At 36.7% G+C, this 25,411-nt stretch overlaps 2 protein-coding genes across 2 annotated transcripts; both read right to left on the reverse strand.

The window, feature by feature from the left end:
* Window positions 1–211: 211 nt before the first annotated feature.
* LOC104242321 (uncharacterized) lies at window positions 212–2,003 on the reverse strand. The gene is made up of 2 exons (XM_070174122.1): window positions 822–2,003; window positions 212–496 (listed from the first exon to the last, which is right to left on the reverse strand). Exon 1 carries the CDS (start codon window positions 1,949–1,951, stop codon window positions 935–937), a length of 1,017 nt encoding a protein of 338 aa, XP_070030223.1. The 5' UTR covers window positions 1,952–2,003; the 3' UTR covers window positions 212–496; window positions 822–934.
* A 9,551-nt stretch (window positions 2,004–11,554) lies between these two features.
* LOC104242322 (uncharacterized) lies at window positions 11,555–12,888 on the reverse strand. Its single transcript, XM_009797349.2, has 2 exons — window positions 12,754–12,888; window positions 11,555–12,471 (listed from the first exon to the last, which is right to left on the reverse strand). Exons 1-2 carry the CDS (start codon window positions 12,805–12,807, stop codon window positions 11,686–11,688), a joined length of 840 nt encoding a protein of 279 aa, XP_009795651.1. The 5' UTR covers window positions 12,808–12,888; the 3' UTR covers window positions 11,555–11,685.
* Window positions 12,889–25,411: the final 12,523 nt, after the last annotated feature.

Below are 25,411 nucleotides of genomic sequence, written 5' to 3' on the forward strand. Positions count from 1 at the left end.
TCGAGGTCGATGCCTGGGCTCGAGCTCGAGCTATCGGGGTAATTTGGAAGGGACTAATAGTTAGGATATAATTAAAGGAGGCTCTTTAAGGCCAATATCAAGCAATAAATGAAGAACAAGTATGAAAGCAATAAATGAAAAAGGCAGCGTCGAGCGAGTAAGTTAGAGAGAAAAGAGAGGGAGAGAGAGTTCTTATTGATCTTGTGTAGAATAATTGGAGCAACAACAGCCCTTTACAAAGTGGTGATGATCCCCTTTATATAGGAGAGGGTATTCAAACATAGTACAATAATGCATTAATTGTAAAGGCATGGAGATGGGACGGCCAGACGCGATGCCAGCTTCTGCCAGTGATATCCGTTCATCTTGGGAACTCCCCTTCCCATACTGTGGTCGTTGGTACGCAATGCCCCCCCTAGGGGCCAGCTCCCAACGACCCCCGAGGGTGGGTCTCGACCTTGGCTTCGAGCCTCGAGAAGCGTGACCGCGAGGCAACCTAATGACGGAGAAATTGGACCCCCGATTTTAGCGCATACAATGAGTAACAAGAAGTTTAATGGAAGACAACATTCTGAGTAATTTCGAATAATAAATAGGGAAATTTGAACCTTTTTTCCAAAGACAAAGGAAAAAGCTCATAGTAGGACAAAAACAAAACAAACATGCACAGACATTGGCATGCACACAGGCGAATTCAACAGTTCAACTATGAGTTCAATTGACCAATAGTTCAATCAAATTCATAGCTGTTATTCTAGACATAGATTTTCAGTATAAAATTCATTAAAATTGCTGAAAAACTAAGCTATATATGAACTCACAGCTCAAAAAAAGTGGTGATTTTCAGTGGTTGAAATCGAAATCTTGAACCCATAAAATTAAAATCTTGAATTCGTGTCTGCCGGCATGCATGGAGAGACCAATACAATACACCTCAAAGCGTAATGGTATTGGACTCTACGATCTCAGTATAATCAACATCTTCAGATTCCAAATCCAATTTCGCAAGCTTAATTAAACTACCAGTAGCTAACATTGCCTTTGTATTCAAATCATGCAAAGCTCTTTCATATAGACAATTACATGCACCAATTGCAGCTTCCTTCAACTTCTCATTCTTCTTATATCCCATTAAACAATGTCCCAAAATCCTTAAAACCGGTTGAAACAATTCCCATGGCAAATTAATCCTCTTTTTTACGTCCCCATTTTCGTCGTTTTCGCCATATTGGCCTGACAATATTTTACAGAATTCACAGAAATCAAGTTTGGACTCAACCGGAATTTGTGGGATTTTGCTGTAATATAATTCTAATGCAACACCAACAATTCTAGCTCTTTTCATTGATCTTACCGTACCGTACGGTTCTAAACTCGGAGAAATCACAGCTAGATTTAGCTCTGTGGCTGAGTTTTTCGCGACTTTATTTGTTTCGTGATAAATGCTTGAATGTGATATATCGGGAATATTTACTGTAATTGCTTGGCCATTACGTGAGGAAGTTTCGTGTGCGTATAAAGCTAATAAAACAGCTTCAAATCCGGCTAATGGTTTATGGAGATTGACCCGAGAGAGATAAACGCCGGCGACTATGGGTAAAAATCGGAGGACGATGAGGTGGAGTTCGGGTTCGGAGGATTGGAAAGTGTCGTAAAGCCAGCGGCAGAGGTTGTTGTCGCCGGAACCAGAGTCGGGTTGACGGAGGATTTTGGAGATTTGGGCGGCGGTTTCGGAGTCGTGGAGGAGGCAGAATGCGGGGGTCTCGGAGGAGGAGAGGGAAGGGGGAATGAAAGGGATGATTGATGCTAAGGATTGGATTGCGACGTGGGCTTTTGTGTAGGAATCGGACCATGTAATGTGTGGTTTGTTTGGGGTGGTGGATGGTTCTGATTCTTGATCGCCGGCGGAGGATATGGTGGAGGCGGCGGCGGTGGTGGTTTCGCCGGACATTGGTAATGTATTGGGAGGAAACAGGGGAAAGGGAAGATGTTTGAGTTTGAGAATTGAGGGTGTCAAAGGTTGAATGGAGGTAATATTATGGGAATGGAATATTTGTTGTTTTGAGAAAATTTAGGAATGAAAAGTGGATCTTAGAATTAGAGTACCAAGAAGTTAGATAGGTCATAGGAGTAATATAATCCATGGTTTAAAAGGATTCTATGTTACTTATAAAAAGATTATCATTATAATTCGTTTATTCTTTTTCGTTTCTTATACTTTCCATCCAAATGTAACATGAAAAGATTAATCATTAGTATGAGTTTGATAATTTTTATTACGGGGATTCAATAAATAAATACGCGAAAAAACTAAAAAAAACTAATATTGAATATATATACATAAAAAAAAATCTAACCTTTTATACTAATCTTGGACGAAGGGTTCGACTGAACCACTTCTGTTCACCTAGCTATGGGGTTGCAAGCAAGGTGGCAAGCTTACAAAGGAAAATAATTACTTGCACGCCAAATAATAACAATTTATCATAATTAATTGATTAAATAAGATGAGACTATGGGAGTGTTTTTACGAAGCAAAATATTTTTTATTTTTTTATGTTTGGTTAACTTAAATATTTTGAAAAATATTTTTCGTATTAACTCATTTTTCTCTAATTGGAGGAAAATATTTTCTCTGTCAAGAGAAGAGAAAATATTTTCCAAAAGTCTTTTTCAACCTTCTCCATTCTATTCTCCATCCCCACCAACCCCCCACACCCAGAGGCTGATCCAAGATTCAAATTTTGCGGGTTCAATATTAAATATTTTTAGCATTGAACCCATTATATTTTTAAATTTATGGATTCATATCTATTATTTTATGCAAACTTAAAGAATTTTTATATAAATTATATTCTGCATCAAAAGTTATGGATTTATTGAACCTGTCACTCTAACACTACATCCGCCACTGCCCACACCCTACTCCTGCCCCACTAGCCAAACACTAAAACAAATTTTCAGGAAAAAGTTTTCGATCACTAATCAAACAAGAGAAAACAAATAATAAAACTACAAGGAAAACATTTTCAAGGAAATATTTTTCATAGAAAATATTTTCCTTCGTACCAACACACCCAATATACATAATACGACGCACACACATTAATTAATTATTATTAAATGATAAAAGTTACAAATGCAAGTTAGGCCTTGGTCAAGATGTTAAATAAGAGGGTCAATTATTTAGATATCCCTTCTACTTTAGTATAATTCAATGGACTTCCGTTTGAATTGAGAAGGGATACTTTGGGATTGGTATTTAAATTTTGTCCTCGCTTTTGACATTTATTTTGAACTAACCCTTTTAAGTTTAATGAAAAAAATCTGGACTAAAATGTCCTTCAACTGCAAAGTTCAATCTAAGGGTGTCAACAGGCCGGGTTGACCCATTTCTGGACCGGTACAGACCGGTTGAAACCCGAACCAGCCCGAATCAGTGCTTAGGGGGCCGGGTGGGATGGGTTAGGAAGGTTTGGGGGGTGTCCGTTCACCTTAATACATTCGATTAACCGGATCGGTCAAACCCGTTCAACCAAAATTCCTGTTGAACTGGTTAACCGGCTCGTCCCGGACGGGTGTAACGACTAGATTTTTGAATTTTTTTTAAAAAGGTTTTAGACCGTTGGCAACGGCCAGCTGGCTTTTGGCTGTTGCCCAACGGTTGGATTGCACAAATAGCCCCTTTTTGAGCATTTTTTTTAAAAAAATAACACTTTTTTTGGTAATTATGAATTTTTATTACCACGAAAATATTTACAAATTGTTTCAAAACCTCTAAAGTTGGACATCAGCCCCAACTTCAGTATACTTCATTTTCTTCTAAGCATAAAAAGATAAAGCTATACATTATGATCCTCTAATCTCTCTAGCTAGGATGGTAATCTAGTTGCTTCAACAATTGCGCCAATTTCTTCCTCATTCTCCCTTTGCAGTGTATGTCTTGAATAATCTACCTCACTATAACAACTGCTGGCCTTGTTTTCTGTTGAAATTTTTTGCTATTTCTATCTAACCACGCATAATACACACTACCTGCTAGAGCCATGTGATATATTTCTGCTCGGGCACTATTGCCAGAAGCATATTTTTGAGCCCATTCAATTTCTTCCTTCCATCCCATAGCTTGTCTCTGAATTCCCTGCCAGTCGAGCATTTGTTGTCATATTTGAGAAGTGGCTGAACATTTAAAGAGCAGATGTTGAATATCTTCTTCCTCACTTTGAAAAAACTATAAATGATATTTGGCTCATTTCTCATTTCCATAACACTTTATAAATACTCTTCTTCATTTCTTCACTCATCTCTCATTTCTCAAACTTATATTCTCAATTATCATTCTCTCATTCTTCACCTAAAATGCAATCAACTATTTGGCTCTAATTTTTTTTTTTGGAATTTAATTTATCGTATTATTTATTATTTGAAGTTTAAACAATTGAACTTCAAACTTTGAACAATTGACGTTTTTTTGTGGTAACATTGGAGTTGCGAAATCATCAAGTGTTCAATTTACTACCGAATTCGGTGTACTCCCTCTAACTCTTTCTCCTTTTTACTATTTTATTTGAATATTTAACTTTTGTTAGTAGTTAAATTTTCACAATATGTTTAATGCTGCAAAAAGAATTTGTAATAAGGTTACTAATCAGGGTAATCGGGGAAATAGAAAAAGAGGTAGTACTACTTTTCAATTCCTCCGATTTACTTAATTGGTGTTGTTTTAAATCCTTCTATTAAGATGTCTGATTGTCACCAATTAATCAATGCTTTATATACTTATATGGAGATTGGACCAACTGAAACCCCAGATATATATGTTTGTATGAACGAGCTAAATGATTATTTACAACAATTATATAATTATTATGCAAATATATTTGATGTTGCTGCTCTTAATGTAGGCAATATTAATCTCACTACGCATTGTACCACTTCTACTACTATGGATGATGATGAAGGCCTTGATAGTTTTAATATTTTTTTTCTACATTTTCTAACACTCAAAACCAGTAGCAGGAACATTGATGAATTTCAATTCTACTTGCAAAAGCAAAAAGAACCTTGCACAAAGGAATTTTCACCGTTGGGATGGTGACATGAGAATGAAAAGCAATTTCTTGTTCTTTCCGCTATGGCTCGAGACGTGCTGAATGTGCCAATTTCAATTGTTGCATCACAGAGTGCATTTAGTCAAACAAGACAACAACTTGGAGACACCCGTCACTCATTGGGAAACAATCTACTTTGGAAGTTTTAGTATGTTTAAGAGATTGGATTAGAACGAAACGAAGAAATCAGGGATGTGAAGTTGTCGATAGCCCAGAAGACGAGGAATTGGGAGATATATTAACACATGGTAACCCATCTGAATTAAACACTCCAGAAGATGGCCAAGAAGTTCATATTGATTATGAAGAACTTACTAAGACAATGCAAAACCTTTGAATTTACTCTTTTTCGTTAATTTACTTGTTGTTAAATGTAAACTTCAATTTGTAAGTTTGAATTATGAAATAAAAAAGCGCTTGCAATTTATAAGTGTAATTTTTTTTTCATTTTCATTGTATTCTTTATATTTTTACTTTATATTAATATAAATTACAATAGTTATACAAAAAAAATACTAACCCAGCCCGGCCCGACCCCTTAGACCCGAAACCCTTAAGATTCATTTTTTATCCGGATGGACCCGGACATGTTAAACCCGGTTAAGACTAACTTGTAACCGGCCCAGATTGAAAATCGACAGGTTTTATTTTTTCCCAACCCGGACCGGCCCGGCCCACCCGTTTAACCCCCTTAGTTCAATCAATACCCTCATTTGAAGAACCCTCAGATGCTTCCCTAGATAAAAATGGCAAAATACAAAATTGGTCGGTCGGTCGAAAGTAATTGCATTCGATAGCCGAAAGACATATAAAATATGTATATTTTTGTATATAATACATATTTATACAATATATATATATATATATATATATATATATATATATATATATATATATATATATATATATATATAATATATATATATATATATATTATCGGCTATTATATTTGGGAGCAGCTTAAAGTTTCTTTTACAAGTGTCATCCATGTCATTGTCCATGTTTATGTACTTCCCCCAAAGTGGGGAAAAATTCAAAAATAGCTAGATTTACAAGGGTCATTCAAAAATAGCCACAGTTTCAAAAGTAATCAAATTTTAGCCACTTTTCATGTAAAGATAAATCAAAACGAAAATACTGTTTAAAATCTGGAAAATACTCCAACATAATATATTGGAATTCCAGTATAATATACTGAAACTCCAGTATAATATACTGAAACTCCAGTATAATATACTGGACTCTAACATAATATACTGGAGTTCCAGTATAATATACCAGTCCAGCATAATATGCTGGAAGTTCATTCACAAGTGCTACAATCTCTAGTATATTACGTTGGAACTTTCCGCGTGTTGGAGTTCTAGCATAATATGTTAGAAGTTCATACACAGGTGCACTGATCTCCAATGTATTATGGTGGAACTTTTCGTGTTGCAGCAAAATAGTGGCTTTCAATAACTTTGCAAATGCTGACTATTTTTCAGTGACCAATCCGAAAACTGGCTAGCCCGTGCTATATTTACCCCAAAGTGTACTAGATTTGAAGGCCCAAAAAAGGAAGCCCGTGAATTGGAAAGCCCAAAACAAAAGGACAGTTGAGGGACAAAAATCATTGACCAAACGAGGGGGCAATTGCATCTATACCCGCTTTTTTGTGTCACATTTTAACTTGTGTCCGCTTTGTAAAAGAAATTGCAAGCGTACCCGCTTTTTAGCATAACTTCTGCATACAGGGCTGAAGTAGCAAAGGCAATCACGCAAAACTTCAGCATTCTAGTAGCGGGTCTGAAGTTCAGCTCTAGAGCTGAAGTTTTTGTGTTGTAACTGGGAAACTTCAGCTCTAGAGCTGAAGTTTTTTTACCACTTATTAATATTACATACTAGAGCTGAAGTTTTCAGTTACAACACAAAAACTTCAGCTCTAGAGCTGAAGTTTTTATCTTTCTAACAGGGAAACTTCAGCTATAGAGTGTTCAATATAGCAACATGCATAGCATTTTGTCCATTGTTGTTAAGCTTTCTGTGCAATCTGGGCAGTAAGAAGATGCTCGTTATCTATTTGCAACACACGGCATAACATGAATTAGGATCAATATGAGGGAAACCTAACTGCTTCTTCATTGCTCATCATTCTTTTTTTTTAAAGAAACAACCATTTAGGTAGTACTATTAGTTTTTTAAATGACATATTTAATCACACAGAAAGAGCAAATGCAATTTTATCACCATTCACCAGCCATCATCTAACCAGTCAATTGAGGAATAACAACGAACTTGAAAATTTCAATGATGCTAAAATCGTAGGTTTTTATATTGTTCTAAAATCGAATAAGAATAAGAGCCCCTAAAGAAGAAGAAGAAGAAGAAGAAGAAGAAGAAGATGATGATGATGAAGGAGGAGGAGAAGGAGGAGGAGAAAGGGAACTGAAATTATTTAAAAAGTGGGTACAAGTTAAAAGTTTTTTAAAAAATGGATATAAATTAAATGGGGTCGCGTGCAATTTTTACCCAAACGAGTGGTCAGGAACGAGCAATACGAGAGAGACCAAAATGCCAGAGGAGATTGAACCAATAGTCGAAGGCAGAAGACATGACTACAACGACCGTCCTCAAAAATCAAAATTATCCATTGTCCCATCAAGGTAAACATCATCTTGGATTAGGCTTCCAACTTATATTAATTTACTCCCTCACTGCACCACGGTAATCTTCTATCTATATTATATTAAGAGGAGAGTAGTGAAGCATCAGGTTAAGCCAAGCGACAAGTTAAAAAAAAGTCTCTTGGCAATTTTAAGACAATATTAAAAATTTGAATTATAAATGGAAGCATAATTAATGGAAGTAGTAGTTCAATAAGAATTATTTTTTAATTATGATACAAATCTCTATTAGTAGTATAATTTAGTTAACATTTGTTCGTATAATTATGGTAGGGACGAAATAAATTATGGTAGGGACGAATTTTAATTAATTGATCAAGCTTTGTAACTGACCTTATTTTGGTACAATATACATTACTGTATGTATCTTTAATTAAAATTTTATGCATAATTCAGTTATGGTAGGTATCCTTTTTTGAGAAAGAATCAATTAAATTTTCGTTTTGTATCTTACACATTAATTTTAAGTTGAAATAGTAATTCTTTATTTAGTACAAACTTTGTATCTGACCTTATTTGGGTGTAATATACATTACTGTAGGTATCTTTAATTAAAATTTTGTGTACAATTCAATTATGGTAAGTATCTTTTTTTGAGAAAGAATTAATTAAATTTTTATTTTGTATCTTACACATTAATTTTAAGTTGGAATAATAATTTTTTTATTTAGTACAAGCTTTATATTTGACCTTATTTGTGAACAATATACATTACTATAGGTATCTTTAATTAAATTGTGTATAATTCAATTATAGTAGGAAAAATAATATTATATATATATATATATATATATATATATATATATATATAATGAGGTTATATTTTGGGTATTAATTTTAAATAAAATAAATATTTATTTCAAGATTAAAAATCATACATCGATTTATATAATAATATTAAAGTATATAAATAGATTAAGATATAAAATAAAGAGGCATGTTAATGAAAGCCACATAAGAAAATAAAATACTATATATTAGGTAACTTAATAGCAATAATAAAAAATTTAAAAATATTTAATATTAGAAATAGAAGGGAAAGATGATTTGAACTTGAGATTTAGACTAAAATTATGGTGAAACGCTCAAACTATGGATATGACTACAAAATTAAAGTTTTACTAGATAAAAAACTAAAAATTGGATAACAAATTAAAACTAAGGAAATACAAAATAAATATCTCGTGTGGGTAATTTTATGAACGAAAATTAAAGTCTATTTGTATCCTAACGTTAAAAGAGAAAGAAAATTTAATTACACGTGATACAAAAAACAATTATAAGAAAATTCAATAGATTTAAAATATAATAATAAAAAAATTACCTATTAATATTTTAAACTAATTCAAAGTTATAACTTAAAATAAATGTGATATTATATATTTTGTTTATTGGTAAAATATTAATGTAAAAAACTAATTAAAAATTCATAGTAGGGAAGAAGATGTATAAAGAGGAAAATAAAGATAGTGTGAGAATATTTATACTTTGAATTAATTAAGTATAAGTATATTAAATAATTAAATAATACTCAAAAATATTATTGAAAGATTTAAATGAAAATAGAGTTCCAAGTAAGAGGATAAAAGTACAAAAATAAATTAAATTTTAGGAATAAAAAAATTTATATTTATATATGTTTATCAAAAGGGTAATAAGCAAGATATCAAGCCAATTGATAAGCTAATAGAAAATCACATGAATATAACATTATTAAGTAATAGATAATGCAATAACTATAAGCAAAGATTAAAGAGAGAGTTGTTTTGGGTGAAAATGTAGAAGGATAAGACTTATTCGAATTTGCGGTGAAACATAAAGTGGTAGTAAGAATTTTGTTAAATAATATGTTCAAACAAGACATATCACAAACGTGATATGTTTAGTATTATTTAATATTGACCACAAAATAAAATACAAGTACTAAATCAAGGAGTTAGATTGTTACGGATATAAAATAAAAATATAAATAAAAAGAAACATGTTATCTAGAAGTTTTAAATTTTAAGGTAACTCAATTCTAATTTGATATTTGTGTCCGCGCATTGCGCGGATACTAATACTAGTTTATATAATATACCAAATCATATCAAGTTACTATATATGATTAAGTAATAAAATGAGAGGACAATATGTATCAGTGAGCTATAGTTTAGTACTAAGTAACAGTATATGTGAAGACTAATATTGCATATTAACTAGACTAGACTAGATTAAAGTACACGCTGATGTGTGTGAGTAAGTTCTTTTTTTCTTCTCATCCCAACCTAAATAAGAAAAAGAAAAGAAAAAGGGAGAGAAAAATCTCCCCCAATCTCCAATAAGAGAGAAGATTATCATGTGCTAATTTTACTTTTGATTTTGCATTGACTTATTTCACTCATTTGGTGTTTTAAATCAAACAATGAGCATGGCCTTTTCTGTAACACATAATAATAAAAATTCAAAGTTTTGTTATCAGATTCACAGACTAGTTCAACTACCTGTACTTGGTCAAGCAAAACTAAAGTATTTGTTTCTTTCTTCCCCGTGAATATTAAAATAAAAAATAAAAATAAAATGGTGTCGGGTGCACAAAGCATCCCGTATTTATCCTTGATCCAAGAAAGGACCACACTCTGGGGCGGATCCACCTCCCAATCTAGGGGTTCACGTGAATCCAGTAGATTTTGTCCAAACAGTGTAAATGTGTTCGAAAAATTTACTAAATATCTATAAATGTTTATGTGAACCCAATTACTGTTGAAAATTTACTGCAGATCGTTACAGGAACCCATAAGCATTAAATTTTGAGTCGTCTTTGACCGCAGTCCAAGGGTGTAATGTAAACAACCTACTTTATTGCAAGTATTAATGGCGGAATTTTAAAATGGATATTTCCTATATTTCCAAAGGTATATTTTTCTTATTTGCCAATGAGAAAAGTAATTCATTTTCCCTTTTATTATATTTGCATGAAAGTGAAAGTAAAGTAACTTCAATTAGAGATGCCATTTTAATGGCAGACATAAACCATGTATGGTAGGTACACCTTATAGAAAGTAGGATCATTTGGAATCTTTTAAATTACTTGTTGCTTCTTCAAGTCATATTTTATCATAATAAATAATAAATATTCAAAAGAACTTGGAAATGACTATGACATAAAAGCAAAAAGAAAGCAAAGCCTTCATTAAACTAAATCATCTTCTCAATAATGACAAGCCAATTCTACAACATCATAATCTCTCAAGATACACTTTGCATAATATTTTTATGCAAATTAGACCAAGAGAAAAAAGAGTAGCAAGTATACATAATTAAAAAAATTCCCCAACAGTTTGGAGAATTCTAAAAGCCTCCCCAACTCATATTACATGGGGGAAATAATTACAATCAAAAGTTGCTAAATCAAAAGATCAAACTCCTCTTAATCCAAATCAAAGGGCTTGAAAAACAAAGCATCAGTCATAATCAAGAATCCAACACTTAATAGTGAGACATTGATCTTTAAAAACCAGACTAAGTAAAAGGCCATTCATAATTAGGCCTTTTGTCAAATCCTCTTAAGTTTTTGTTAGCTAATAATTATAACCATTGCTTAGTTTCTAAGGCAAACCAACTAATTTTACAAAATCCTAATTGGATGGAAAATGGCATGCATGATAGCCATCCATTTCATGCATGATAATTTTTTCTCCTTTTTCATATCTTTTTTAAACGGTATGAAAAGGAAAAATAAACTGAACCACTGGTCAGATAGGATCCCTCCAAATTTAACTAGAGGTCTCGGGTGCAAAACCTAAGAAGGAAAAACTCCTGGTAAGAAATCATAATTAGTCGGCCCAGTAAATTTCTAATACTGGATGGTTAACAAAAATTACTAGCTAAAGTGAGCTAATTATAAAGGTGGGAAAAGAAAGAAAACACTACATGTTGGTCAATGATGACTGGTGAACAACTTTTTGATACTTGGAAATTGCCTGTGGAGAAGTATCAGCGCCAACATCCCTTTTCTTCCCAAAACATGCTCCGGCGCTGGCACAGGCAGCGCCGGTGCTACTCAGGGCGGAGTCCTGGTGGAGTAGCCGCGGCGTAGGGGAGGTAATAGTGACAGGAGGAATGTCAATGGAATTGAGTTGTGGTGGTGGATGTTGCCATTGAGGAAGTGGACCAGCTAAAAGAAGTGTTTGTAGTAATGGCCCTGCTTCCATTACAGCTTGCAAAAATTTCCCTTTTTCTGGCAATGGTTTCTTGAGAACAATTTTTTCCATTAAATCTTGGACTAATGGAGGAGAAACAACAACATTGTTTTCATCACAATCTGAGGAATTAGAAAGCCCAATGTTGTTGTTGTTGTTGTTAGAGTCAACTACTCCTTTCAAAATTTGGTCATTTTCTTGATCATGACTTGTTGTGCCACTAGAAATAGGTGCACTTTCTATAACAAGATTTTGTTGCTTTTGGAATTGGAATTGGAATTGTACTTGTTGTTGTTGTTGTTGGAGTAATTGTTGTTGGAGTAAGATTTTCTCCATTCCAAGCCTTTGACATTTGCCTTGAGCTTCATCTCTTTCTTTCACAACTCTAGTCAAAAGATCCTTGAGGTGCAAAATCTCCTCATCTTTCCTAGCAAGTTCCTCATGTGCAGAAATGACAGTGTTTTCCAATTCCAATGTTGTGTACACCAAAGAATGCTTCAATTCCTCTATTCCCTATCAATTCCAAAATCCACATTATATTACTCACAAAAAACACACACACACACAATGGAGTTTTAGGGAGCTATGTTGCTCGATCTCTCCGAAAATACTACCGAATGTATGTCCGATCCTTCAAAAGTTGTGTAGTTTTAAAGAACCGGACATGAATGCTGCAGCATTTTGGAGAGTCCGCAAAACTTAGTTAAGAAGGGTGTTATAAAAGGACTTGAACATAAACAAGAATGTTAGTTAACTAAAAAAAAACAAAGAAATAGGAATGTTAATTAAAATTACCTCTTCAAGGAAGTAGTTATAAGGCCAGCTAAGAGGGCTACATTGATCTTCCATATTTTTTTTTTCTTTGTATGTTTGGTTTGAAAGAGCTAAAACAAAAGAGAGTACAATAAAAAGGAAATGAGGGTTTGAGAGACTTACTTATAACTAAGTAGCTAGTAGTTTGCTTTTTTAATGATGCTACTATATAGTACTATTGCTACTTTAGCTTTATCTCAAGAGGCAAAATGGTAGGGAAAAAAACAAAAAAGGCCAAAAAAGTAAGGAAAAGGGGAAATATGGTTAGTGGATATAAATCACAAATAATCTTTATAGGTGAGTACCACTTATACTTGTTGCTACTACAAGATTCTTAGTACACGAGAAAGAAGGCCATTTCTTTTTACTGTATTAAAAAAGCAAGGCGGGAATGTGAACTAAAGGATTCAAGTTGGGGCCTAATTGGGGCTGCAATGAATCTCCTTCCTAACCGATAAGAGTTGTGATTGAGTAGTAAGTACTCTTTCAATTTAATATATAACAACTTAGAGGTCTCGGGTTTGAATCCTAAATATAGGGCTACTTTTGTTATCGCACGCATTCGTCGATCGGTAGAAGTGCTTTTTCAATTTGTTATGGGTTCCAACCTATGGACTTCGTAGCAGACGATTCGGACGATGGTTGTGTCCTTAACTGGGAACATTTTACCCCCTAATATCAAATTTCGATGCGTGAGTCCTGACTTAGTCGAGCTCCAAAGTGGGTACTGAATAGCAAGTGAGAACCCCCACCCCAAAAAAAAATCTCCTTCCTATGCAAATTTATTTTATTTATTTAAAAAGAAAAACATTCACAACACACACGAGTGAACACATTAATTAAAAGCAGTATCTCATTTTTGACAATTTTCTTTGTCCATCATATGGGCATTCAAATTTTTATATTTTTTTGTGCATAGACTTGATTAAAAAAAATTGGCAATTTTTGTGTTTGAGGTACATATTTTTATCAAATGATTAACCATTTCAGTGGAATGTGGTTATATATACACGAGTAAAAGTCTTTTTTTATTTTTTATTTATTTATTTATTTATTTTTATTCATAAATTTCAAAATGCTTGAAATACAACTCAACTTATATTTGTAAAAAATATTTTTTTTGACAGGGTTAATGACTAATTACTGCTACACAAACTACTTTGCAGTTTGCACCGTTAATACATAATTAAAATATACATTTCAACTTAACATATATGACAAGATCATGGTCAAAATCATCTAGAAATATACCTCATTCACAAGATCAGTATGACAATTTAAGATTACACAATTATTTGAGTAAAAAAAAAAATGTTAATCACAATATAGAATATTTAGGCATGCAGAAATTTGTAATCAACATAGAATTCTTATGTGTAAAATATTTGTAGAAAAATGAAAACCAAGCAAAATATTTGCCCGACAAATTAAATTAATGGAGGGTTTAGCTTGCAAATCTTGGACTAAAGATTTGTTTTGGACTCGTATACCTAACAAGAAGAATACTATGGAATAAATCCAAGAAGGCTAGTCTGCAAAAGTTGAATTTCTCATTCATTTATCCACAATTCATTTTTCGTAGGTTCACACTTTTATAAAATTTTGAGGGGTTGATAAATTAGGACTAGGACTTGTGCATGTGGAACAGTTGACTTGACAAAATTAAATAAGTAAAAAAAAAAAAAAACAGGCAATGCCTTTATAATTTAATGGAGTAGTATGTGTGTCTATGAAGATGAATATTGAAAATAATGAAATTACAACGGAGCGAAAAGTACTTCTTCATCCTTTATCAGAAGTTTCGGATTCGTATGGGCATAAGCGAACTCAGGATTTGAAGGTCGGGGTGTACTTTTGGATTCAACCAAAAATTGTTTTGTATATAGAGTGCTCACTACTAATATATCACTATTTCTAAAAGCATATACATATTTGCATGAAAATTTTGCCAAACTTTATGGAAGTCGGTGACCCCTCTCGGTATAGCATAAGTCTGCCTCTGCGTGCGGCGTATGTAGTCATCTTTACTAGGGAGTATTTTGCCCCTAATTCGGGATTTTTCGGAGCAAATTCAGATTTAATCAAACTGTATCCTACTGTAATTACCGGACACCGAATAAAAAATAAAAAATAAAAAATAAAAGAAAAATAGAGTCGTGGAATATTAAATGTAATAAGCTGTTTGGTCAGAATAAAAGATAAAGGTGAATAATGATGGAATGCCACAAACATTCGGATCCAAGACTTTTATTTTTGCCTTTGATAGTATATGCTTATGGTTACCCTTTTTGACTCTAATAAAGATAAAATTGCATGGACTAGGAATCATGTTATATCTAATTAATTGAATTATTTTTCTTCTTTTTCATTTTTGCCGCACTAAGAAAGCGACCTCGTATTTCTCTTTTCATTGTGAACCAAATCACTTAAAAGGTGGTGCTTGCATTTGTGTTTTGTTTATATTTTTAAAATTAATTTTGTTTTTTCTTTAAAAAGTTATATTTTAGTTAGTTTCAGGCATATGTAGTATTATTTTTGGTGCTATTCTATTTTTGAATTGTCTCCTAAAATACACTTTTTGAGATAGTTGCAAGAAAAATGACTTCCGTCCACAAGTAACGTACAATTTTCATTAACCAAATATTAGAACATGACCTCCTTAGAGACTATATTTTTTTTTTGAAAAACAACTTGTCTTTCCAAACACACTCTAAATCTTTCTCAAATAAATGAAATTGCATTCTGTTTAAATTTTCAGTCCTTTCACAAAGAAAAAAAAAGAGTAAAACTTTTCTATTATCTTCTTTTATTGAGATTGAATCAAATGCAAGAAAGAACTTACATGTGTTCTATATTTGTATCAAATGAACAAATGCATGATAATATCTTTAATACAAAACTTTACTAATCTAACCATAATTCATATGCAAGTAATTTAATTTCATAATAAAGTTGAGGTTTAGAAGATAATATGCACCCTAAGGAAGTGATTCAGTAATCAATGAAGTAGGTTGAAGATTATACAGTCTTATTTCAAATTTCATCAAAGCTAAATTTCATGTCTAGAAAGATATTAGGTGCTACATTAGGTGAAAGATAACCCCGTAAAATTAGTTGGTACGACGATATTTATGTCGGTAGGAGATGGCAAGTATCCTGTTAAATGAAAAATAACCATTACCCTATAAAATTAATCAGCATCCAAACTAATCCGAACACCATAACTTAAAAAAAAATATAAAAAAATAAAAATAATAAAGCAGGAAGATAATGGTAGGGACAGCATGGAAAACTTTTGGAGAACAAAGTGGGTGTTTTGTTTTTGGAGAAAGAAGAATAACGGCTTCCATTTTGACCAACTTCCCATAGTTTGTAACTACTGTTTCTTGGGCTATGTACCACCACGCGTTGGCGTGTGGGTCCATTAACCTCATTTCCTTTTGTGGGCCCACTTCATGTGTATTCTTATTGGCTCATCTTATCTAGATGCTGTGTGGGGCCCTGTGTTCTTCAATTTTGTTTTAAGTAGGAAATTTCTATAAAGAATAAAAGAAAAACCTTAATGTTTTTTTTTTCATTGTATAATATTTCAGATTTATATTGAAGTCACGACTAATTCGAGTTCACACCATATAAGGGCAGATAGGCGCAGAAAATATTTCGGATTCATGCAAAGTCCGGAAAAGAAGTGTGTAGTCTACTCTGATGCAAATATTAGTGGCTGATTCTACGGCTCGAACCGGTGATCTATAGGTCACACGGAAACAACTTCATCACTGCTCCAAGGCTCCCTTCTATTTGCACCACATATGATCTATTAAAAATAAAAGTGCTTTCCATCGAACATTTTTCATTTTTAAAATTCTAACCCGAGATTTCTGAACTTTTGAAGGTAGCCTTGGAATGTATTTCATTTCTATTACTTGGTAAATACTTCCTAGCCTAAACCAAAAAAAGTAAACATAGGAAATTTTTGGAAAAGGAGAAGGGGAACTTTAGAAATAATAATTGAGAAAAACAGATTATTTAGATCCCGAAAAAAGGGAATATGCAGATTTATATATTCTTTATAATAATTTATGTTCCATTAGTTCGTTGAAGCCATCTTTAAAAGAAACTTCACATATTGTAATCTTTACGATTTTAATGTCTTTTTCCACCTTTGAATATTTGTTTAACATGTATTATATTTGTTTACTCTCAAAAACGGATAACAATTGAATTTGTAAGTGGTTTTAAGGATACGTAGATTAACTTGACACAAAGCGATAAATTAAGTTGCAGTTGAAGTAAACAATGATAAAGTAAATTCAAACCACACGACTTGAACATTTACAGTCTTGGAAAGTCAATCATACTTGAACTGGATGCAGTTCGATTGGTATCAAGATATAGAAGAACAAGAGCTTAACGAAAGAAAATAATAATATACTGCTTTCGAATGCATGTTACAATGTCTCTAAATGAATTATCAGATCCCCTTTTTATAGTAGAGGAGTCATACTTTAGGTACAATTCTACAAAAGGTAAAAATACTCTTGATTTACTGATTGCTAGTCCCTTATTGATACATGCCGAGATTCTCGCCGTAATATCCGACTGGTCACGGATATTTCGGTCTTCTATTGGTTACGCTAACAATGTTTCTTCGAGCTCGTTCCGGGTCAGGGTCGATTCTGGGATCATGGACTCAATGTTCTCGAAGACAAACATTCTGACTTCGGGCTCTAGTCTGGTGAGACTTGTGGTCAATCTTCAGTCCCTCATGTTCCGAGCCCGATCTACCATGTCATAGACGAGCCCGATTTTAACTGTATACAGATAGTCCCCTGATTTTTTGGAGAGTCGACGATGAGAAACGACATGATCTTTTGATTCCCACTTTGACACCCCGCGACACAAACGACAAAATAAACGAAATTTCACGTCAGTCAAATCTTAATGGCATTAAATGCTTGTCAGTTGTCGGTCGGCCACTCCTGGATGCGAATCGTCGTTTGAAAACTATAAGTACCCCTTCTTTATTAATTCAAACTTTACGTCCAAATCCTCTACCATTTTTCCTTAGAAATCTCCATACGTTCTGGCATTTACATTCGGGTTTTTTGAGATCTTTTGTGAGAACTTTTGCTCATCTTCATCCCAAATCATCAAGTGTACCCCTTTAACTACCTCTTTTTCCTCTTTTTTCCTCCATTTTAAAAGAAATGGCGAAGACTTCAAAAATCGTTCCTTAAAAGGAGCTCCTTCTATATCGCGGCCGGTTGTTGAGAAGGTTGTTCTGCATACTGCTGCTGAGGAACCAGTAGCGGAATCCCCCTTGAACATGTTCAATTCTGGTGGATGCTCGGTAACTGCCAATTTTAAGGTAAAAAAACCTTCCTTCGTACCAGGCCGGTGTGAGAAGGTCTCGAGATATGTATGCTCGATCACTGAAGAAATCCTTCCCATGGTCAAAAAGGATTGCAATTGGGTTGACAAGCACGTGGTGGTTCCTGGACCCTATGAAGATATCACCACCCACATCAAGGGATACTTAAGTGTTTACACTTATCCCTTTATGCTGGGCCCATTGGATCCGGTTATCATCGATTTCTGCAAAAGATATGAGGTATGCCTCGGTCAAATTTACCCTTTATTCTGGAGGATTGAAATCCTTCTTCGAATCTTCGTGAGAAAGATCGATGGATGCTCGTTGACCGTCAACCACCTCATGTGCCTATACAGTCCCTGACTCTTTCTGGGGGGATGATCAAGCTTGCGTGTTGGGCTAGTAAAGCCCCGTTCTCGAGTATCGATGAGGATCGAGATCGAGGTTGGCTAGGTCATTTTGTCAAAGTGAGGACCTCGGACTTGATCCTAGTCGAGCGTATGTCGTTCTCTTAGAAGCGGAACATAAAATGTAAGTAAAATTTTATTTTCAAAATTTTATTTTACTCTTCTTTTTCTTCTTTCTTATTGGTGATTGGTGGTGGTGCAGCCGTCGCTCAAGTCCCGAATGCAGTCCCTCAACTCAAGGAGTGGGTCGAGGGCGCGTGTTACAAAGACCATATTCTGAGCGCGCATGGCGTGAACTTTCGAAGGGCCGGTGGGATGCCCATTCTCATGGTGAGATTCCTTTCCCGAGTGAGCAATACTTGGATTTCTTTCATGTCGCTAAGTTTTTACTAGTTTCGTTCCCTTTTGCAGGTTTATCCAAGGACGTCACACTAAGGGCTCCATTCGGTGATGAGGACGGCCCCGCCGAGTACCCTGCTCTGAGACAGGGTGATGAGAAGAAAAGAAAGAGGTCTTCGAGTTCTCCGAGCTCAGAGAAGAAGAAAACAAAAAGAAAGCTTGTGCGCAAGCCCAAAGAAAATACCAACGCCCGAGCCCCACCCTTGGATTCACTCTACCAGCTGAGGGATGAATCTGAAGAAGAAGAAGCCTCTAAACTGGTGACCCGCATGCGGTCGCAGCTCGAAAGACAAGATGCCTCCGAACCAGAGAGAGGCGAGGCTCATCTGCCTCAAACTAGGAAGGCTGACGAGAAGGCCGTGGTCGAGGCCAACAAGGAGGTCGTGGACGAGGCCTCCCTGGATATGGATAATGCCCCGAAAGATATACTCGGTGTGATAGACATTACCAAGTTACCTTTTTTTCACTGAGTCTATGTTCAACGAGGCTCAGAAGGTGAAAGAATGTCCTAACGAGGGGGCCCAAGGAGCGGAAGACCCTATCTGCGGCTTTTTTGATAGCATGGATTCTGCCACCACGGAGGACGTCATCGGATTGGGTGACTTGGCGGTGCCAAGGAAGGCTCCGTCTTCGGGAATAAGCGGACCTTCCTCAAGTTCGAAACTAATCAACCGGTTTCCAGCTCCGAGCGTGGATACTAATCGAAAGCGATTCATCATCATCCCCATTCCGGAGGATGCCCGGGTCCTCTCTGCCCCATTAGGGGTGGCTAGTTACCTTCGGTGCTTGGTGACCGAAGAAGACCAAGCCAAGATGAACAAGGTCGACACACCCTACCTGTTCAACGAAGCACAACAAACGTTAAACCAGGTAACTTCAGATATCTCTTGATGACTTCTAATTTGTACTTAGATTAATTTATAAATAATCATAACTTTTTTTCTTTGTGTTTGTAGGCCTCGGTGCTTCATCAAGAGACTTTTTCCGATACCGGGAAGAGTTAAACCAATATGAGGTCGAGATTCGAGGGCTCACTGAGAGAAGAGATGCTTACAAACTTCTCAACGAGCAACGTGAAGGGGAGGCTAAGAGCCTCTGAGCTGAGCTAGAGGCAGCTCGGAAGGAGCATGCTTACTCGGTGGAAAAGGTAAAAGTCTTTGAGGTTAGTGATGATGAGCTACACTCGGTGACTAACGCTCCAAACCCACATGTCCAACAGAATCTTGATCGGATCGACCAACTGTGAGGTGAGATGGATGTTGTAAAGGCCTAGGCTAAAAAATGGAAAAGCAAAATGTACCACTTGGCCTCGGAAAAGGAAACTGCCCAGGCGCAATTGGCTTTGGCTGAGTCTAGCTTCGAGCGACAAAGGAAAAAACCATGGCATAGGACAAAAGATTGAGGAGCTCAAGTCTCAGCTAAGTTCGGCCGTCTTCAATTGAGAAACTCTGGCCAAGGAGCTTGAGACGGCCAAGTCGGTGGTCGTGGTGGTTAAAGTCGATGTCGATGAGATGGTGGCCCAATATAAGGTCGATACCGAGGCAGTTCAGGATCGAGCGAAGGATATCGTCAAGCATGCAAAGTGGCAATCCCGAAGGGAGGACCTCGAGGAAATTCATGCTCGGGGTTATGACTTGTGGGCTGAAATTGAGAGTGCAAAGGAGCTCAAAGCCGAGGCCAAAAAGTTGGATTATCCCAAAATGATAAAGAATCCAAGGTTTTGAGCGGATCTGAGGGTGGAGGAGACCCGAAGGTTCTGGTGATGACGCCCCCGGTGAAAACTAGGCCACTTAGGCGCTTCACAGATGTTTTTGTTTTTTTGTTTTTTATATTACCTTCCTTTTTGTTGAGGTCATTTGGACTTTGTAAAAATTTGTATCAAGGCCGTTTAGCCCTTGTAAAAAAATCTTTTGATATGTATATAAGGCTTTTTCCCTTCAGCAATTTCTGAGTTTTTCCTTTGCTTTATTATTTATATTTGCAAAGATTGAAATGCCTTAGCATGGAATAGTTAGGTTATGTTCGGAGGTTCGAACAGGCCTTGCCTATAATATTATTTTGTTTAAGGCATCATGGGGGTTCGTTATGACCGAATTTTCCCCCCAAAGTACTTACAGTTTTTTAGATTTTAGTTTGCAGAGGGTAGCCTTTAGATTATAGTTTGCAGAGGGATGGTCGTAGCCTTTAAAATTCGGGTGTTGCCTAATAGGTCTTTGCCCCGAGCTCTGATAGCTTGGATCGTCCGAGTTTGTCTTCGAACGACAGTCCCCGAGTGGGAGTGATCGTTTGAACTCAGACTATGGCGGCCCTTGGGCTCGAAATCTTTGGGGGATCGAATGTAGGAAGTTGCTTAAGAAATGCAAAAAGAAAAATTTTAAGGGACATGATATTTATCCGCAAGTTAGAGACTTCTTTTTATTCTTGTGCGTAATAGTTGTACATGTGTACAAGCTTTGTGCCAGGGCTCGAGCAGTCTATGCGGGCACGGTTCATTTTACCGTTTGGCCCTTACAATAAATCCTATCGATCGAGCCAAGACCATTCGATCACAATGTCTCTTTCCTTGCTATAGTCGTTATCCTAGGGTAATGCCCCCCCAGTGTCCGAAGATCATGGAGAAGCATCGGATACTGTTGATGTGATCTTTGACACCGATTCATGATCGACCTTCGATTCTAATTTAGCACGATCCATTGCTGCCTCGTTAAAGACCTTGCCGAAAAACCCATTTAGGACAAAACCGGTCCAAGAAAAAAAGAGTGCAACGCGTGCTTTCAGACTTAAAAATTGTACTGTTCCTTATTGGTTACCTGCAACTGTTAGTTAAGAAATAAGTAAAAAGAATGAATGGGGTCGTATCTTCGCAGTAGTATTGCTTCAAGTGAGTTATGTTCCAGTTGTTCGGTGGTTGCTCGCCATTCATTGTTCCAAGTTTGTACGATCCCTTACCAGTGATTTCGATAATTTGATAAGGACCTTCCCAGTTCGGTCCCAACTTCCCTTCGTTGGGGTTCCAGGTATTTAGTGTGACCTTCCTTAACACCAAATCCCCTATATTGAAATGTCAAAGGTTGGCTCTTCGTTTTGTAATACCTCTCGATTCGTTGCTTTTGGGCCGCCAATCGGATAAGGGCGGCTTCATGCCTTTCATCTAATAGCTCCAGACTAGTACTCATGGCCTCGTTGTTCAATTCTTGGGTTGCATATCAGAATCTGACACTTGGTTCCCTGACTTCGACCGGTATTAGAGCTTCGGCACTGTAAACCAGTGAGAATGGGGTGGCCCCGGTACTGTACTTCGAGGTGGTACGGTATGCCCATAGGACTTCGTGCAGGATTTCTTTCCATTTTCCTTTGGCATCGGTTAACCTCTTTTTGAGGTATTGGAGTATGGTTTTGTTGGTCGATTCTGCTTGTCTGTTACCACTAGGTTGATAGGATCCTTTTGATCTTATGGTCTTCGAGAAACATGCTTACTTTGCTGCTAATGGATTGTTTTCTGTTGTCGCACACGATCTTGACCGGCATTCTGAACTGACATATGATGTGGTCCCAAATAAAATCGATCACTTTTTTCTCCCTGACCTTCACGTATGCCTAGGCTTCCACCCACTTAAAAAAATAGTCAATCATAAACAATATAAATTGAGCCTTACTAGGTGCCCATAGAAGGGGGCCAACGATGTTCATTCCCCACTTCATAAACGGCCATGGTGACAAAACTGAATGCAGCAGCTCCCCGAGTTGATCAAGTAGTATCCGGCTCTAATTATTTTCGAACCAATGATTCGGCGCCGAAATGGTTTCCACAGGTGCCTTCGTGGAATTTCCTCATATTATACTCGATACCTCATGGCCCTAGACATATCGCGAGAGGGCCGTCAAATGTTCTTCTGAACAGGGTTCCGTCTTTGGATAAACTAAATTGGGCTGCTTTCATACAAAAGGCTCTCGATTCTTTTGGATCCGAGGGCAATTTCCCGGTCTTCAGATATTCTGTATATTTGTTTCTCCAGTCCCAAGTTAGGCTTGTTGAGTTTATCTAGGCATGGACTTCTTCTACTACCGATATCATGAGTTGTACGACTGCTCCCAAGTTGAACTCGTCGTCCTCGACCAATGATCCTAAGTTAGCAAGGGCATCGACCTCACTGTTTTGATCCCGAGGTACGTGTTGCAAAGTCCACTATTTGAACTGATGTAATGTTACTTGCAACTTATCCAAATACCTTTGCATCCGTTCTTCTCTAACCTCGAATGTCCCATTAACTTGGTTTACCACGAGGAGGGAGTCGCGCATAGCTTCGATCACCTCTACCACCAAGCTTTTGGTTAGTTTGAGACCTGCAATCATCGCCTCATATTCAGCCTCGTTGTTAGTAAATTTCACAGTCCTAATAGATTATTTAATTATATTGCTTGTTGGTGGCTTCAATACAATGCCAAGTTCGCACCGTTTTGCGTTTGAGGCGTCGTCTGCAAAGAGGGTCCAGATTCCCGAAGACATCCTCGTTCACTAGAAACTCTCTTTCGACCTCGGGTACTAGGGGCCGATGTAGACTCGACCACGAAATCTGCCAAAATTTGAGATTTAATAGTTGTCCTAGGTCGATATTCAATATCGTACCCCCTGATTTCCACGACACATTTGGCTAAACGCCCCGAGAGCTCGGGTTTCTGAATTATATTTCGCAATGGGTAAGTAGTCACAACACATATAGGATGACACTGAGAATACAATTTCATCTTCCTAGAGGCACTTAGTAAAGCGAGCGCCAATTTTTCTAGGTGAGGGTACCTAGTTTCGACCTCACCTAAAGTCCTTCTAACATAGTAAATTGGAAATTGCGTACCTTGCTCTTCCCAGACCAAGATTCTACTTACCGCTATCTCCGATACTGCCAAGTATAGGTATAGTTGTTCGTCTATCTTCGGTGTGTGAAGCAACGGTGGGCTTGCTAGATACCGTTTGAGCTCCTCCAAGGCCCGTTGGCACTCTAGTGTCCATGAAAAGTTATTCTTCTTTTTCAGCAATGAGAAGAATCGGTAGCTCTTATCGGAAAACCTCGAGATGAATCGCCCTAGGGCGGCTATGCATCCAGTTAATCTTTGCACAGCCCTCACGTTGTCCACAACTGTGATATCTTTGATGGCTTTGATCTTTTCGGGGTTGATCTCGATTCCTCGATTGGATACCATGAATCCGAGGAATTTACCTAAGGAGCCCCAAGTTGATAATCAGAGATATTAACCTCGGTTCATGGTCAATATCTCTCTTGACTCCGTCGACGGTTCTGATGGGGATAAACGGACCCCAAAGGATCCCCAAGTTGATCATCTTTGACTCTGATCTTTGACTGATACCTGTTATGTACGTCGGCCTAAGTAACAGCTAGATATTCTGTCAGATTTTGCTTCAACTACTGTGATACCGCCGAGCTTCGAACATTGAGTTCCTGGGTGAAAGCTTGAACGACCCAATCATCAGCGACCGGTAGTAGGTATATCCATTCCATTTGAAATTGGGACACGAACTCTCTGAGCATCTCATTATCCTTCCATCTTACTTTGAAAAGGTACGACTTCCAGGTCTCGACCTTGATAGCCCCGGCGTGTGCTTTCATGAAAGAGTCTACAAGCATAGCAAATGAGTTAATAGAATTATGAGGTAAGTTGTGATACCATATCATGGCTCCCTGTTATAGGGTCTTTCCAAATTTATTCAACAAGACATACTAGATCCCATCATCCTCCTCCAAGTTGTTCCCTTTGATGGCGTATGTGTAGGAGGTAACATGCTCGTTTGGGTCAGTCGTTTGGTTGTACTTAGAAATCTCGGGCATGGGGAATTTTTTAGGGATCGGCTTTGGAGCTGCACTTGGAGGAAAATATTTTTGCACGAACTTCTTGGAATGCATGCCTTTTAGTATCGGCGGCGCTCTCGGGATTTGGTCGATCCTGGCATTGTAGGTTTCTACCTTTTTATCATTTGCTTCGATTTTTTTCTCCCCTGATTCTATCGGTTTTGTCAGCTCCTCGAGCAGTTTTTTGATCTCGGGGTTAGTCCTCGACTCGTTTTCATTCGACCTCTCTACGATCGGTTCGCTCGTACGGGTGACTTCTTGGGACAGATCGGGATCAATTCTATTCGGTGTGCGGCTTTGGTTCTATAACTGAGCTATCGCCGTCTGTTGAGCATGTAACATTTTAAAGATCATCCATAAATTGATCCCGCCTTCTCCATTGTTTTGAGTATTTTGCACTGCCGATCGGTAGGCAGATCTGTCTCGATAGCCACATGCGAGTTAGCATCTAATGGGTCCGCGACTGGAATTCTGATGGGAACAACTAGCGCTACCTCGTTACCGGGCGCTATGTTGTTATTTTCACCGTGACGACCACACTCATTGTCAACGTGTAGAGGTGCTGATTGAGAATTTGACATTTTTTATTTTTAACCTGA

This window comes from Nicotiana sylvestris, chromosome 5 (assembly GCF_000393655.2).
Source record: "Nicotiana sylvestris chromosome 5, ASM39365v2, whole genome shotgun sequence".
Lineage (NCBI taxonomy): Eukaryota > Viridiplantae > Streptophyta > Magnoliopsida > Solanales > Solanaceae > Nicotiana > Nicotiana sylvestris.

Excerpts from the sequence above, each read along its gene's own strand:
- LOC104242322 (XM_009797349.2), bottom strand. The coding sequence starts at position 12,807 with ATGGAAGATCAATGTAGCCCTCTTAGCTGGCCTTATAACTACTTCCTT. Across the intron at positions 12,472-12,753 it reads ATAACTACTTCCTTGAAGAG|GGAATAGAGGAATTGAAGCA; the intron begins GTAATTTTAATT and ends TGGAATTGATAG.
- LOC104242321 (XM_070174122.1), bottom strand. The coding sequence starts at position 1,951 with ATGTCCGGCGAAACCACCACCGCCGCCGCCTCCACCATATCCTCCGCC.